Source organism: Cnephaeus nilssonii, assembly GCF_951640355.1.
Source record: "Cnephaeus nilssonii genome assembly, chromosome: 15".
In the NCBI taxonomy this organism is placed as follows: domain Eukaryota; kingdom Metazoa; phylum Chordata; class Mammalia; order Chiroptera; family Vespertilionidae; genus Cnephaeus; species Cnephaeus nilssonii.
Genome location: NC_137086.1, coordinates 61,728,463 through 61,741,733, shown reverse-complemented (window position 1 = coordinate 61,741,733; position 13,271 = coordinate 61,728,463). Strand labels below are relative to the sequence as shown.

General features: G+C 62.8%; 1 protein-coding gene across 3 annotated transcripts; it reads left to right on the top strand.

The window, feature by feature from the left end:
- Positions 1-1,228: 1,228 nt before the first annotated feature.
- Positions 1,229-12,842, top strand: SEMA4C (semaphorin 4C). Of its 3 annotated transcripts, none has more exons than XM_079792111.1 (15): positions 1,229-1,371; positions 3,090-3,234; positions 5,087-5,235; positions 5,560-5,622; positions 8,225-8,323; positions 8,412-8,508; positions 8,623-8,739; positions 8,835-8,986; positions 9,069-9,244; positions 9,548-9,692; positions 9,779-10,001; positions 10,133-10,245; positions 11,050-11,207; positions 11,295-11,365; positions 11,489-12,839. In XM_079792111.1, exons 2-15 carry the CDS (start codon positions 3,126-3,128, stop codon positions 12,319-12,321), a joined length of 2,505 nt encoding a protein of 834 aa, XP_079648237.1. In that variant the 5' UTR covers positions 1,229-1,371; positions 3,090-3,125; the 3' UTR covers positions 12,322-12,839. The 3 variants fall into 3 exon arrangements, with proteins under 3 accessions (XP_079648237.1, XP_079648239.1, XP_079648238.1); XM_079792113.1 differs by having other exon boundaries at positions 1,248-1,371; positions 3,087-3,234; positions 11,489-12,842; XM_079792112.1 differs by lacking the exon at positions 1,229-1,371 and adding an exon at positions 1,950-1,970.
- Positions 12,843-13,271: the final 429 nt, after the last annotated feature.

The following is a 13,271-nucleotide window of genomic DNA, read 5'->3' as shown; positions in this document are numbered from 1 at the left end:
ACAGGTCACCTCTTAAATGGATACCAAGTGCGACTCGACTGCGGTCCCACACTCCTCTCCCCCTGCCATCGGAGGCAGAGTGCCTGCTGCCCACCCCATCCTCAGGCTGGCTTGCTCCCTGTCTCCAGCATCTCCAACGCTACACAGCTTTTCTCTGGTGGGAAGGAGCTGGGCAATGTGGCCACGGCCAGCGCGGGAGAAGGGGCCTTTATGTGCACCAGCAAAGACCCAGTTGTTACCGAGTCCAAACTGGGCTGCCTCCCCAGTTATCTCCTCTACTCTGCTGGTCTCTGCTCTTCAGACGCCAAGTTTTAACCCAGAACAAAAGCTTCTGTCTGGACTGATTTATAATCCAGATCTGCTGATGGGGCCCGAAAGCATTCCTCCCCTGTAGGGCTGCAGCAGGCGTAAAGCAACCACCCTAGCCTCTGGGCCTCTCTTCGCCTCTGCCCTCTGCTCCTGGCCAGGAGGTGGCATCTCGCTGGGTGCTGGCCTCTGTCCACCTTCCCAGTTCGGAGGACCAGCTGGCAACATCACCGAGGAGCTACCAGTTACTTCTAGGAGCGGCCGTGGGCGGAGACTGGCGGTTCTGAAGGTGGCAGATCTGCAGCGTGGCTGCCCTCGGCCCCTTTCATCTGAACATCGGGGCTCCTGCCAATTGTCAGCCTCCCGGAGGCACGGGAGGAATCCTTTCCTGGGGCAGCTCTGGGCCCTCGGCTAGAGGGAGCTGGGCAAGGGGCGCTGAGTGGGTCCCCGTGCCTGTGGAGCGAAAAGCCAGCGCAGAGTGTCTCCGCAGACAGGGGTCTTCCTGGCCAGGGAGGCCCGTGCAGTCTGGCTGCAGGGCCAGTGGTCGGCCCAGAGGAGGGGCCGGGCTCCCCTGCGCCCCTCTCGCACACTCGCCCCGAGGCCCCTCCCGAGCCCGGCCGCGCAGCCCGCGGTGGTCCTGGGAGACACTTCGGAGAGGCCGGTGAGTCCGCTTCCCCGGACAATGCCCGGCGCCCGTCCCGTCCCGTCCCACCTCCGGAGCCACGGAGAGCCCGCGGCTCCCGCGCGCGGCCGGCAGGGCAGGGGCAGGACGCGGGGACGGACCTCGGGGCGCGGAGAGGGCCGGCGGGCCGCAGCCCCTCCCGGGCCGGCCTCCGGGGCCCGCCCTCGAGCCCCCGCCTGACGTCAGGGGAGGGGCGGGGTGGCGGCTGTAAGAGAAAGAGCCGGCGTCCGCCGCGGTGGCGCGCGGAGCCCGAGCTCAGGGCGCCGAGCCGAGCGGGACTGAGGGCGGCGGCGCAGGGGCCGCGGAGGGGGCGCGCGGGCGGGGCAGCGGGGGTCGGAGCCGAGCGTGCGGGCGGCGCCAGGGACTCCAGCCGCGAGGAGACGGTGAGCGAGGCCAGGGCGGCGCGGGGCTCCGGGGGCTCCGCTTTGTCCCCCTTCTCGGGCAGGGGCCGCCGCACGCGCGAGGACGGGGTCTAGGGGCGCAGGAAAGGGCAGTGGGGGACAGTCGTCCGCTCGAGATCCTTCCTGCGCCCCCGGCAGGGGCTTGGAGCGGGGCCAGCAGTGCCTGCAGCCAGGGGTCCTAGGCGCGGACGGGTCCGGGAGCAGGGCTGGGAGAAGCGTCCCTTGTGCAGTCGGGTCCGCGGCCGGGATCCTCTCCAGGCCCCTGAGCTGCCCCCAGTTCCCCCACCCCCGATGGAAAGTTTGGGGCGGGCTTGGACCGAGGCCAATGTTGTGGGATCGGATTTCCCCGCCGTGGCCCCCCGCCCGTTCCGCCTGGGAGGCGGGGTGTCCTGGAAAGCCAGCTCCCGAGCTCAGCCGGCCCTGTCCCCGGCTGGACCGCTCGCCCATCGGCTGCCGTTCGTGGTGGGCAAGGGTGAGGGGCCACCGCCGGGACCCCGCGCCCCTGCACCCACCTCGAGGCCGCCCCGATTTCCCTGGTGGGGGCACATCTGCGCGCGCCGCGGAGTCCGGCCAGGCCTGGGGTAAGGGGCAGAGGGAGGGCTAGGGGGTGTTTGGGACCCGAAGGGTGAGCGTGTCCCCAGTCCCCCGCCCTTCCCGCGCGGGGTCCTGGGCCGACAGGGGGCGTCCGCAGGCCGGTCTCCGGCACGCTCCTTGCGCGGCTGCTTTGTTTGCATTCAAATCCCCGAGCTGGGGGGTGCGGGGGGAGGGGACAGGGACGGGGTCTTGGCGGGGACCCTTTGTTTTGGGGTTAACACGTCCCCGGCTTCTGAGTCTCTATGCCCGGCCTTGGAGGCCTGCAGCGGCGGAAATGAGCCCAGTTGGCCTGGCCGGGCGCGGGGCGCGATCCCCGAGTGGGAAGGCTCGTCAGACCGTGCGCGGCACCCGCGGTTCCCTGGGAGCCCCCTCGCGCCCCCAGCCCGGGCCTGCCCCCTTCCCCGCCCCGCCTGAGGGCGCCGCCGTGACCCGGCGCGGCTCCTGCCCCACCGCCCCCAGCCCGAGGGCCGGTGTCCTCGGAGGCCGTTCGAGGAACGGAGGAGGCGCTGGTCACTTCCACGCCCATCCTATCCACTTCCTGCCTCCCTTCTTGGGCAACAAAGGGGCCTCGGGAAGCGAGCCCCTTCAGCCCCGGCCTGCTTCGGCCCTTTCGGTGGGGAGCGGGGTTTCGGGCTCTGCCCCGCCATTGTCTGCGCTGGGGGAGGGGAGAGGCTGGGGCAGGACCCCCCGCCCGCCCACCGCATGCCCCCTCACCCCGCCTAGGGGTTCACGTCCAGAATGAGGTCTCGGGGTGGCTGAAGCCCCAGTAGGGTCAAGTCTTGCTTCCAGAGGTTACTTTTAAAAATCATCGAATCTGTCAGGCCTGATATGGGGGAGGGGTCCTTTTTATTTTCTTAAACAACTTCCTGTTGAGGAGAGGGAATGGGGGAGGGCCTACTCCCCCTCCCACTCGGCCCCACGCCTTCAGGGAGACTCCCTGGTCCTTTGGAGGGCCGGGCGGGGGGGGGGGGGGGGGGCGCTCAGGTGTGAGAGGGAACTAGGTCTCTGCTCCTAGGACTGGGGCACGGGGGCTCCTGGGGAGGCCTGATCACGCCTGTCCTGGCAGTGCTGGCTGAGATTCTGACCCTTTTCTTTTCCCCCAGCAGGGCAGCTGGCCTGGAGCTCAGAGCCAGGCGCGTGCCATGGCCCCACACTGGGCTGGCTGGCTGCTGGCTGTGGGGCTGTGGGGCCTGGGCTTTGGGGCTGAGATGTGGTGGAACCTGGTGCCCCGGAAGACGGTATCTTCTGGGGGTGAGTGTCTGAAATCAGAGGAGACAGACCAGTTGGAGAGAGGGGCTGCTGAGGGAAGAGACGCTGAGGGGTTGCCCCCTTGACTGTGCCAGCTTTTCTCTGCTGTCAAGGCCCACCGACGCATGTGACCCAGTTTTGACCCCAGGGACTTAGAACTGAGAGTCCAGCTCAGGACCAGGGCTGACCCCCGCCTCTGATGCTTAGGACCCCCAGTCCCCATGCTGCACCACTCTCCCCAGGCCTCACTTCCGAAATTGTCACTCTCCCTGAGAGTGTAGCCAGAGAATCCTGAACCAGCATAAGCTTGAAGCCAAGGCCTGCGACCTGGTGGCCCTAGGTGGGTGTGTGTGCACGTGCTCATGCGGGAGAACAACGGACCTGACAGCCCTCACTGTGGGCGCACACATATGTACCAAGAGGTGATGTCAGGTGTTTGTATCATCCCTGCACTCTGGGGACCTGGATGAGCTCACCTCCCACAGGCTGCACTCGGGTGCTAATGAAGCCTTCCTTACCTGACTGTGTCTGGGCCCATCTTTGGCTCCAAAGACGAAGCTGGTTTAGGGGGACCCTGAGGACAGGCCGGCAGCTATTTTGGAAGCCGACCTGGGGGTCCTGTGACTATGAATGTCGTCGTGCCCTGCCTGTTGAATGGCAGCGAGGCTCCCCAGCCCCCAGGCTTCAGCTCCTTCTCTGGCCCCAGCCTCCGGTTCCCCCGCCGTCCCCGCCTGTTCCCGTGGCCAGCTGTGCTGGTATGTCGGGCAGCCTGCGTTTGTTTGAGTGGAGTGGGGGGTTTCTAAGACAAGGAGCGCTCACAACTTCTGTGTGCCCTGCCCTACTGGGTCAGGGGCGGGGTCTGGCCGGACTCTGATGTGGGCAGTGGGCAGCAGAGCAAAGAAGGAAGAGGCCACTGTGGAAGCTGGGAAGGAGAATGCCCAGCTCTGCAGCCAGAGGCGCTGCTGGCCGGAGAGTGGGAGCCATAATTCTGATGGCTTCCTCTGGCCGGAAGCTGTGGCTGAGATATCCTTCCTTCCTCCTCACGGCTCAGATGTGCCTCCTCCCAGGCTTTTCCCAGGGAAAGCAAGGAGGCCCGCAGTTGCTGTCAGCCAGGCGGCAATTCAGGAAGTGCCCTTTATTGCCATCGGGGCACTGGGCTGCACTGCTTGTGGGGTTGCTAGCCCTCATGTGGGGAACAAGGACAAGTGGGCCCAGGAGACCACTGCATACAGCAGCGATTTTTCAACCTTTTCCATCTCATGACACACATAAATTAATTACTGCTAAAATTCTGTGGCACACCAAAAAAGATATTGTATTTTTGGCCAGTCTGACAAAAAAAAAAAAGATATAATTTTGATTCATTCATACGGGATGGCTATTGTTATATTGCCTGTTGTCATTTTTTTATTGGACAATCTAAGGGAAAAGTGGTCAGTGCCCCTGACTGAAATAGTCAGGCATGGTTTTTGTTGTTAATCCTCACCTGAGGATATTTTTCCATTGATTTTTAGGGAGAGGGAAAGACAGAGAGAAACATCGATGTGAGAGAACACATCGATTGGTTGCCTCCTGCACGAGCCCTGACCAGGGCCCAGCTGGGGAGGAGCCTGCAACCAAAGTATGTGCCCTTGACCGGAATTGAACCCGGGACCCTTTAGTCTGCAGGCGCGCGCTCTATCCACTGAGCCAAACTGGCTAGGGCAGGTATTGCATGTTTTAAAAATTCTTGTGGCACACTGGTTGAAAATTTCTGGTGTAGAGGAAGGCTGATTTGGGGGGGGGGGCGGGTGCCTGGAGCCCTAAGAAGGCCCACCGATCCACAACCTTGCTCACTCCCATCTTGTCCCTGCAGAGCTTGCCCCGGTGGTGCGGCGGTTCTCCCAGACGGGCATTCAGGACTTTCTGACGCTGACCCTGACCGAGCAGACCGGGCTCCTGTACGTGGGGGCCCGGGAGGCCCTGTTTGCCTTCAGCGTGGAGGCTCTGGAGCTGCAAGGAGTGGTGAGAGGTGGGGGAGCGGGAGGCACACAGGCCCGTGACAGGCAGGACCCCAGAGGCCCTCTTGGCCAGGCTGCCCCTTGGGAATGTGCTGGGTCTGCAAGGCCACCTCCGTCAGAGTGCGCGGGTTGCCTCACCGTCCGCAGCACTTGCTGGGTTCTGCTACCAGGGGGCCGTGTGGGGCCTATGTCCCCCACTGAAGTCAGCTCCCAGGGTGTGGGCACCATGTACTGTCACTTGGTCTTCCTTGTGGCTGCCCCAGGCCATGCTTGGGCACATGCTCAGTCTACCCATGACGTTGCTAATGTGCCCTGTTCCTGTCCCCAGATCTCTTGGGCAGCTCCTGCGGAGAAGAAGACGGAGTGTGTCCAGAAAGGGAAGAATAACCAGGTGGGTGCTGGGGACAGACCAAGGGAGGGGGGGGGCAGGAGCCTTGGCTGGGCCTCATGGCTCACACTCAGCCCAGGGCTCCCTTTTCATTCCTGGTCTGGGTCCTGATCCAGTGTCCCCCATTCTCGGCCCTCCTCCTCTAACTGGACCCCCCATTCTCGGGCCCTCCTCCTCTAACTGGACCCCCCATTCTCGGCCCTCCTCTTCTAACTGGACCCCCCATTCTCGGCCCTCCTCTTCTAACTGGACCCCCATTCTCGGGCCTCCTCCTCTTCTAACTGGACCCCCCATTCTCGGGCCTCCTCCTCTTCTAACTGGACCCCCATTCTCGGGCCCTCCTCCTCTAACTGGACCCCCATTCTCGGCCCTCCTCTTCTAACTGGACCCCCATTCTCGGGCCCTCCTCCTCTAACTGGACCCCCCATTCTCGGGCCTCCTCCTCTAACTGGACCCCCCATTCTCGGGCCTCCTCCTCTTCTAACTGGACCCCCCATTCTCGGCCCTCCTCCTCTAACTGGACCCCCATTCTCGGGCCCTCCTCCTCTAACTGGACCCCCATTCTCGGCCCTCCTCTTCTAACTGGACCCCCATTCTCGGGCCCTCCTCCTCTAACTGGACCCCCATTCTCGGGCCCTCCTCCTCTAACTGGACCCCCCATTCTCGGGCCTCCTCCTCTAACTGGACCCCCCATTCTCGGCCCTCCTCCTCTAACTGGACCCCCATCTCGGGCCCTCCTCCTCTAACTGGACCCCCCATTCTCGGGCCTCCTCCTCTTCTAACTGGACCCCCCATTCTCGGCCCTCCTCTTCTAACTGGACCCCCATTCTCGGGCCCTCCTCTTCTAACTGGACCCCCCATTCTCGGGCCTCCTCCTCTAACTGGACCCCCCATTCTCGGGCCTCCTCCTCTTCTAACTGGACCCCCCATTCTCGGGCCTCCTCCTCTTCTAACTGGACCCCCATTCTCGGGCCCTCCTCCTCTAATTGGACCCCCATTCTCGGGCCCTCCTCCTCTAACTGGACCCCCCATTCTCGGGCCTCCTCCTCCTCTAACTGGACCCCCATTCTCGGGCCCTCCTCCTCTAACTGGACCCCCCATTCTCGGGCCTCCTCCTCTTCTAACTGGACCCCCCATTCTCGGCCCTCCTCTTCTAACTGGACCCCCATTCTCGGGCCCTCCTCTTCTAACTGGACCCCCCATTCTCGGGCCTCCTCCTCTAACTGGACCCCCCATTCTCGGCCCTCCTCTTCTAACTGGACCCCCCATTCTCGGGCCCTCCTCTTTTAACTGGACCCCCATTCTCGGGCCCTCCTCCTCTAACTGGACCCCCCATTCTCGGGCCCTCCTCCTCTAACTGGACCCCCCATTCTCAGCCCTCCTCCTCTAACTGGACCCCCCATTCTCGGCCCTCCTCCTCTAACTGGACCCCCCATTCTCGGGCCTCCTCTTCTAACTGGACCCCCATTCTCGGGCCCTCCTCTTCTAACTGGACCCCCCATTCTCGGGCCTCCTCCTCTAACTGGACCCCCCATTCTCGGCCCTCCTATTCTAACTGGACCCCCCATTCTCGGGCCCTCCTCTTTTAACTGGACCCCCCATTCTCGGGCCCTCCTCCTCTAACTGGACCCCCCATTCTCGGGCCCTCCTCCTCTAACTGGACCCCCCATTCTCAGCCCTCCTATTCTAACTGGACCCCCCATTCTCAGCCCTCCTCCTCTAACTGGACCCCCCATTCTCGGCCCTCCTATTCTAACTGGACCCCCCATTCTCGGGCCCTCCTCTTTTAACTGGACCCCCATTCTCGGGCCCTCCTCCTCTAACTGGACCCCCCATTCTCGGGCCCTCCTCCTCTAACTGGACCCCCCATTCTCAGCCCTCCTCCTCTAACTGGACCCCCCATTCTCGGCCCTCCTCCTCTAACTGGACCCCCCATTCTCGGGCCTCCTCCTCTAACTGGACCCCCATTCTCGGGCCCTCCTCTTCTAACTGGACCCCCCATTCTCGGGCCCTCCTCCTCTAACTGGACCCCCCATTCTCGGGCCCTCCTCTTCTAACTGGACCCCCCATTCTCGGGCCCTCCTCTTCTAACTGGACCCCCATTCTCGGGCCCTCCTCTTCTAACTGGACCCCCATTCTCGGGCCCTCCTCTTCTAACTGGTCCCCCATTCTCGGGCCCTCCTCCTCTAACTGGACCCCCCATTCTCGGGCCCTCCTCTTCTAACTGGACCCCCCATTCTCGGGCCCTCCTCTTTTAACTGGACCCCCATTCTCGGGCCCTCCTCCTTTAACTGGACCCCCCATTCTCGGGCCCTCCTCTTCTAACTGGACCCCCATTCTCGGGCCCTCCTCTTCTAACTGGACCCCCATTCTCGGGCCTCCTCCTCTTCTAACTGGACCCCCATTCTCGGGCCTCCTCCTCTTCTAACTGGACCCCCATTCTCGGGCCCTCCTCCTCTAACTGGACCCCCATTCTCAGCCCTCCTCCTCTAACTGGACCCCCCATTCTCGGGCCTCCTCTTCTAACTGGACCCCCCATTCTCGGTCCCTCCTCTTTTAACTGGACCCCCCATTCTCTTTTAACTGGATCCACTTTTCTCCCCAGACGGAGTGTTTCAACTTCATCCGCTTCCTACAGCCGTACAACGCGTCCCACCTGTACGTGTGTGGCACCTACGCCTTCCAGCCCAAGTGTGCCTACATTGTGAGTGCTGCACCCTCCCTCCGCCCTGCGGGTGCTGCTCTGAGCGCCGGCCTTCTGCGCCTCACTCTCTGTCTCGTCCCTGCCTCAGGACATGGTCACCTTCACCTTGGAGCATGGAGCCTTGGAGGATGGGAAGGGGAAGTGTCCCTATGACCCAGCTAAGGGCCACACTGGCCTCCTTGTGGGTGAGTGGCCCCCCTGCGGTAGGCTGGGTGTCCCCCCAGCTCATTCCCATCCGGGGCTGTGTGGCCGGCTGGTATGGTCACCGCTCTGGCCCGGCTGACCCTCTGTCTCCATAGATGGCGAGCTGTACTCGGCCACACTCAACAACTTCCTGGGCACAGAGCCCATCATCCTGCGTAACATGGGGCCCCACCATCCCATGAAGACAGAGTACCTGGCCTTCTGGCTCAACGGTGAGCCCCTCGGAGCTGGAGCTGGCGTGGGCACTGGGGGAGCTCTGGGGGAAGGCATCGCCAGGGCCTCGCTAAGTCTCCTCCCCTTCTCTCAGAACCTCATTTTGTTGGCTCTGCCTACGTCCCGGAGAGCGTGGGGAGCCTGACTGGGGACGATGACAAGGTCTACTTCTTCTTCAGCGAGCGGGCCTTGGAGTACAACTGCTACATGGAGCAGGTGGTGGCCCGGGTGGCCCGAGTCTGCAAGGTACCGAGTCTGTGGCGGTGAGTGCTGGGCGCCCTGCCGGCCGGGCAGGGCTGACTGCCAATGTCTCCTTGTCCTCTGCCAGGGAGATGTGGGGGGCGCACGGACCCTGCAGAAGAAGTGGACCACCTTCCTGAAGGCACACCTGGTATGCTCGGCCCCCAGTCGCCACCTCTACCTCAGCCACCTACAGGCACTGCACACCCTGCAGGACACCTCCTGGCACAACACCACCTTCTTTGCGGTTTTTCGGGCGCGATGGTGAGCTGGCCAGGAGTCATTGGGGGTGGGGAGAAGCAGGTCTTCAGGTTAGGGGTGGTTTACGGTGCAGGCCTGTGGGCGAGCCCGGCTGGCCAGTTCTCTGGAAGCCAAGGAGGATGGTGGGCATCTGCTCCCAGGGGGACATGGGGCAGCTCCCTGCCCCCCGTGGCACTTTAGAGCTGCCATTACATTGTGCGTGTAATGACCGCTTCGTGCTGGGCCCTGCCTTCCCCCTACGTGCCCTGAACCGGGGTACAGTGGGTACCAAGCCTGATCCTTGGGGTCCCTCCCTTGCTGTGACAGGGGTGATGTGGACCTGTCCGCAGTCTGTGAGTACCAGTTGGAAGAGATTCAGAGGGTGTTCGAGGGTCCCTACAAGGAGTACCACGAGCAATCCCAGAAGTGGGGCCGCTACACCGACCCAGTACCCAGCCCACGGCCGGGCTCGGTGAGTTGCCCCGGGCGGGTGCACTGCTGCCCTCAGCCCCGTGCTATTCCCATTGGCTGACCGCTCTCCCCGACCCCCATCTCTAGTGCATCAACAGCTGGCACCGTCACCACGGCTACACCAGTTCTCTGGAGCTGCCCGACAACACCCTCAACTTCATCAAGAAACACCCCCTATTGGAGGAGCAGGTGAAGCCCCTCAGGGGCCGGCCCCTGCTCGTAAAGAAGGACACCAACTTCACCCACCTGGTGGCTGACCGGGTCACGGGGCTTGATGGAGCCTCCTATACAGTGCTGTTCATTGGCACAGGTAGGCACGCGGGCCCAGCTGCTAGAGGCTGGCCGAAGGCCTGTGTGCCCGGATAGGGTGATCTGGGGATGCCCCGGGGCCCTTGGGCTCTCTCGTTGACACCTGTCCTTCCCCGTCCCCCTCCCTCACAGGAGACGGCTGGCTACTTAAGGCTGTGAGCCTGGGGTCCTGGGTCCACCTGATCGAGGAGCTGCAGGTGTTTGACCAGGAGCCCGTGAAAAGCCTGGTCCTGTCCCGGAGCAAGGTAATCGTCAGGCCCCGCCCACAGCTCTTCCTCCGCCTTCCCTAGTCTTGTGCTTGGCCCTTTCAGGGGGGACCTCGCACCTCGCTTAGCTGGGGACAAGCTCCAGACCAGTCCCAGTGGACCCTGCGCTCCGGAGGCCTTGTACACGGCCAGGTCCCCGCGAGGCTGCGTTGGCCCCAGTCCTGACCCCCATACCTTCCCCTTCCTGAGGTGCACCTTTCCCTTTCTGGCCTGTTGTCGCACCGAAACTTTCACATGCTCCTCTTTTACCAACTATTGTGGCTCACAGTGTTCTCCAGAACATGGAATGCTGGTAGAAAGTCTGGCTGAAGAAACCCAGATTAGCAGTCACCATGCAAACAGGAAAACACCTTATGCTCTGCTGCTATATGAGGGCTGCCTGGTCTGGGTCCTGATCTCTGTCCAACGTCCCCCATTCTATTGTGAGACTATTGTGAGGGCTGCCGGGCCTTGCGGAAAACATACTTCCTGCACTATTTATACTGTACTGGAGCCGTGTGTGTGTGTGTGTGTGTGTGTGTGTGTGTGTGTGTGTGTGTGTCTGAGTGTGATTATACACAGCACCACAGGGCTACTGTTCCTCCAGTAAGGTCACCTTTAAGGTGCTTAGGATGGTGTCTGGCTTGTAATAAGCCCTCCATGCATTCTTTGGTCCTTCGGTTTCCATCCTTGGTTCTCCCTTTTGGCCCCCTTTGCCCTGTGCCGCTCCCAGCAGTCCCAGCCGTGCCCATGCTGTGTCCGGGCCTGGCGGACCCTCTCCTATGCCCACTGCTTCTCTTGCAGAAGCTGCTGTTTGCCGGTTCCCGCTCACAGTTGGTTCAGCTACCCTTGGCCGACTGCGTGAAGTACCGCTCCTGCGCAGACTGCATCCTCGCTCGGGACCCCTACTGCGCCTGGAGCGTCAATGCCAGCCGCTGTGTGGCCGTGGGTGGCCGCTCTGGGTGAGCAGGGCTCTGCTCCTATTGGGACCAGGAGGGGAGGGCAGGTGGTGGGAGCAGGGATGCTGAGGGACCCTCTTCCCCAACCAGATCCCTGCTGATCCAGCAAGTGAGAATCTCAGACACCTCGGGCATCTGTAACTTCCGTGGCAGTAAGAAAGGTGAGCTGCCTTCTGCCCCGCTCCCGGCGGGCTGGGCCCTGGGCCAGAGCTGGGGTGTCTGCACTTCCCTGTGGCCCCGGCTTCCCTGCACTGACTCTGCTCCCTCTCCTCTCCCGGCTGCAGTCAGGCTCATGCCCAAGAACATCACGGTGGTGGCGGGCACGGACCTGGTGCTGCCCTGCCGCCTGTCTTCCAACCTGGCCCAGGCCCGGTGGACCTTTGGGGGCCGGGACCTCCCTGTGGAACAGCCCGGCTCCTTCCTCTACGACGCCCGGCTCCAGGCCCTGGTCGTGATGGCCGCCCAGCCCCGCCACGCCGGGGCCTACCACTGCTTTTCGGAGGAGCAGGGCGCACGGCTGGCTGCCGAAGGCTACCTGGTTGCTGTGGTGGCCGGCTCCTCGTTGACCCTGGAGGCCCGGGCCCCCCTGGAAAACCTGGGGCTGGTGTGGCTGGCTGTGGTGGCCCTGGGGGCCGTGTGCCTGGTGCTGCTGCTGCTCGTTTTGTCCCTGCGCCGTCGGTTGCGTGAGGAGCTGGAGAAAGGTGCCAAGGCGGCAGAGAGGACCCTGGTGTACCCTCTGGAGCTTCCCAAGGAACCCACCAGCCCCCCCTTCCGCCCTGGCCCCGAGACTGATGAGAAGCTCTGGGACCCTGTTGGCTACTACTATTCAGATGGCTCCCTCAAGATTGTGCCTGGACACGCCCGGTGCCAGCCCGGGACTGGGCCCCCTTCCCCGCCGCCTGGCATCCCTGGCCAGCCCCTGCCATCCCCAACTCGGCTTCACCTGGGGGGTGGGCGGAACTCAAATGCCAACGGTTATGTGCGCTTACAGCTAGGTGGGGAGGACCACAGCGAGGGGCTTGGGCACCCCTTGCCCGAGCTGGCGGACGAAATGAGGCGCAAACTACATCAGCGCCAGCCCCTACCGGACTCCAATCCCGAGGAGTCCTCGGTATGAGGGACCCCCACCACGTCGGTGGGGCAGCCTGGGAGCCGTGGCTCCTACTTTTGCACAGGCACCAGCTACCTCAGGGACATGGCGTGGGCACCTGCTCTACTGGGACAGATCCTGCCCAGCACCTGCTCGCCCATGAGGACCTCTGCTCAGCACGGGCACTGCCGCTTGGTGTGGCTCACCGTGGCACCAGCCGCCCACAGGGCGTCTTCTTCCTCTGTGAGGGGCTGTGAGTCACAGATACATGGGACCCCCGCAGCCAAACCTTCAAGACAGAAGTTGGAGAAATGGGTGTGTTTGTGTGTGTGTGCGTGTGCACGTGGGTGTTGGTGTGACAGTCTTCTGTTTCTGTGGAGTCTTCCCTTGGCCTGGGGTCCTCCTGGTGAGTCATTGGAGCTATGAAGGGGAAGGGGTCGACCACTTTGCTTCTCTTACCCCCACTGTCCCCGGGAGGGGCAGGGATGTACATATGGGGGTGGGCTGGGCAGGGTGCTGTACCCCTGGGGGGAGTGCAGGGCTCTGGGGTGGGCCTAGTCCTGCTTCTAGGGTGGTGAATGTTTTCAGGGTTCGGGGGAGGGAGTGGAACCTCCTGTGTGTTTGGGGGGAGGGAGGGAGGGCCTCCCACTTGGCCCTGGGGTCCGTGGTATTTTATACTTGTCCTCCCTTCCAGGGCTGGGAGAGGTGGGGGAGGGGGAGAGGGGGAGAGGGTGGGCATGCTGTGGATATGGCATACCCTCTCCCAGACCTGGAGGAGGGCTCCTAACAGTGTAACTTATTGTGTCCCCGCGTATTTATTTGTTGTAAATATTTGAGTATTTTTATATTGACAAATAAAATGGAGAAAATGAAACTGACTGGAATGAGACATTTGGGCCAAAACCTGAATGCCAAGAGGGAAGGCTCCCTGTGGAACGAGTGAGGCTGGGCCATCCCAAAGGGGAACGACCGACCGG

Bases quoted from the DNA above. Each gene is read 5' to 3' on its own strand.
- SEMA4C (XM_079792113.1), top strand. From the start codon at position 3,126: ATGGCCCCACACTGGGCTGGCTGGCTGCTGGCTGTGGGGCTGTGGGGC. The intron at 8,509-8,622 runs GTGAGTGGCCCC...CTGTCTCCATAG, and splicing joins CCACACTGGCCTCCTTGTGG to ATGGCGAGCTGTACTCGGCC. The intron at 9,245-9,547 runs GTGAGCTGGCCA...TTGCTGTGACAG, and splicing joins GCGGTTTTTCGGGCGCGATG to GGGTGATGTGGACCTGTCCG.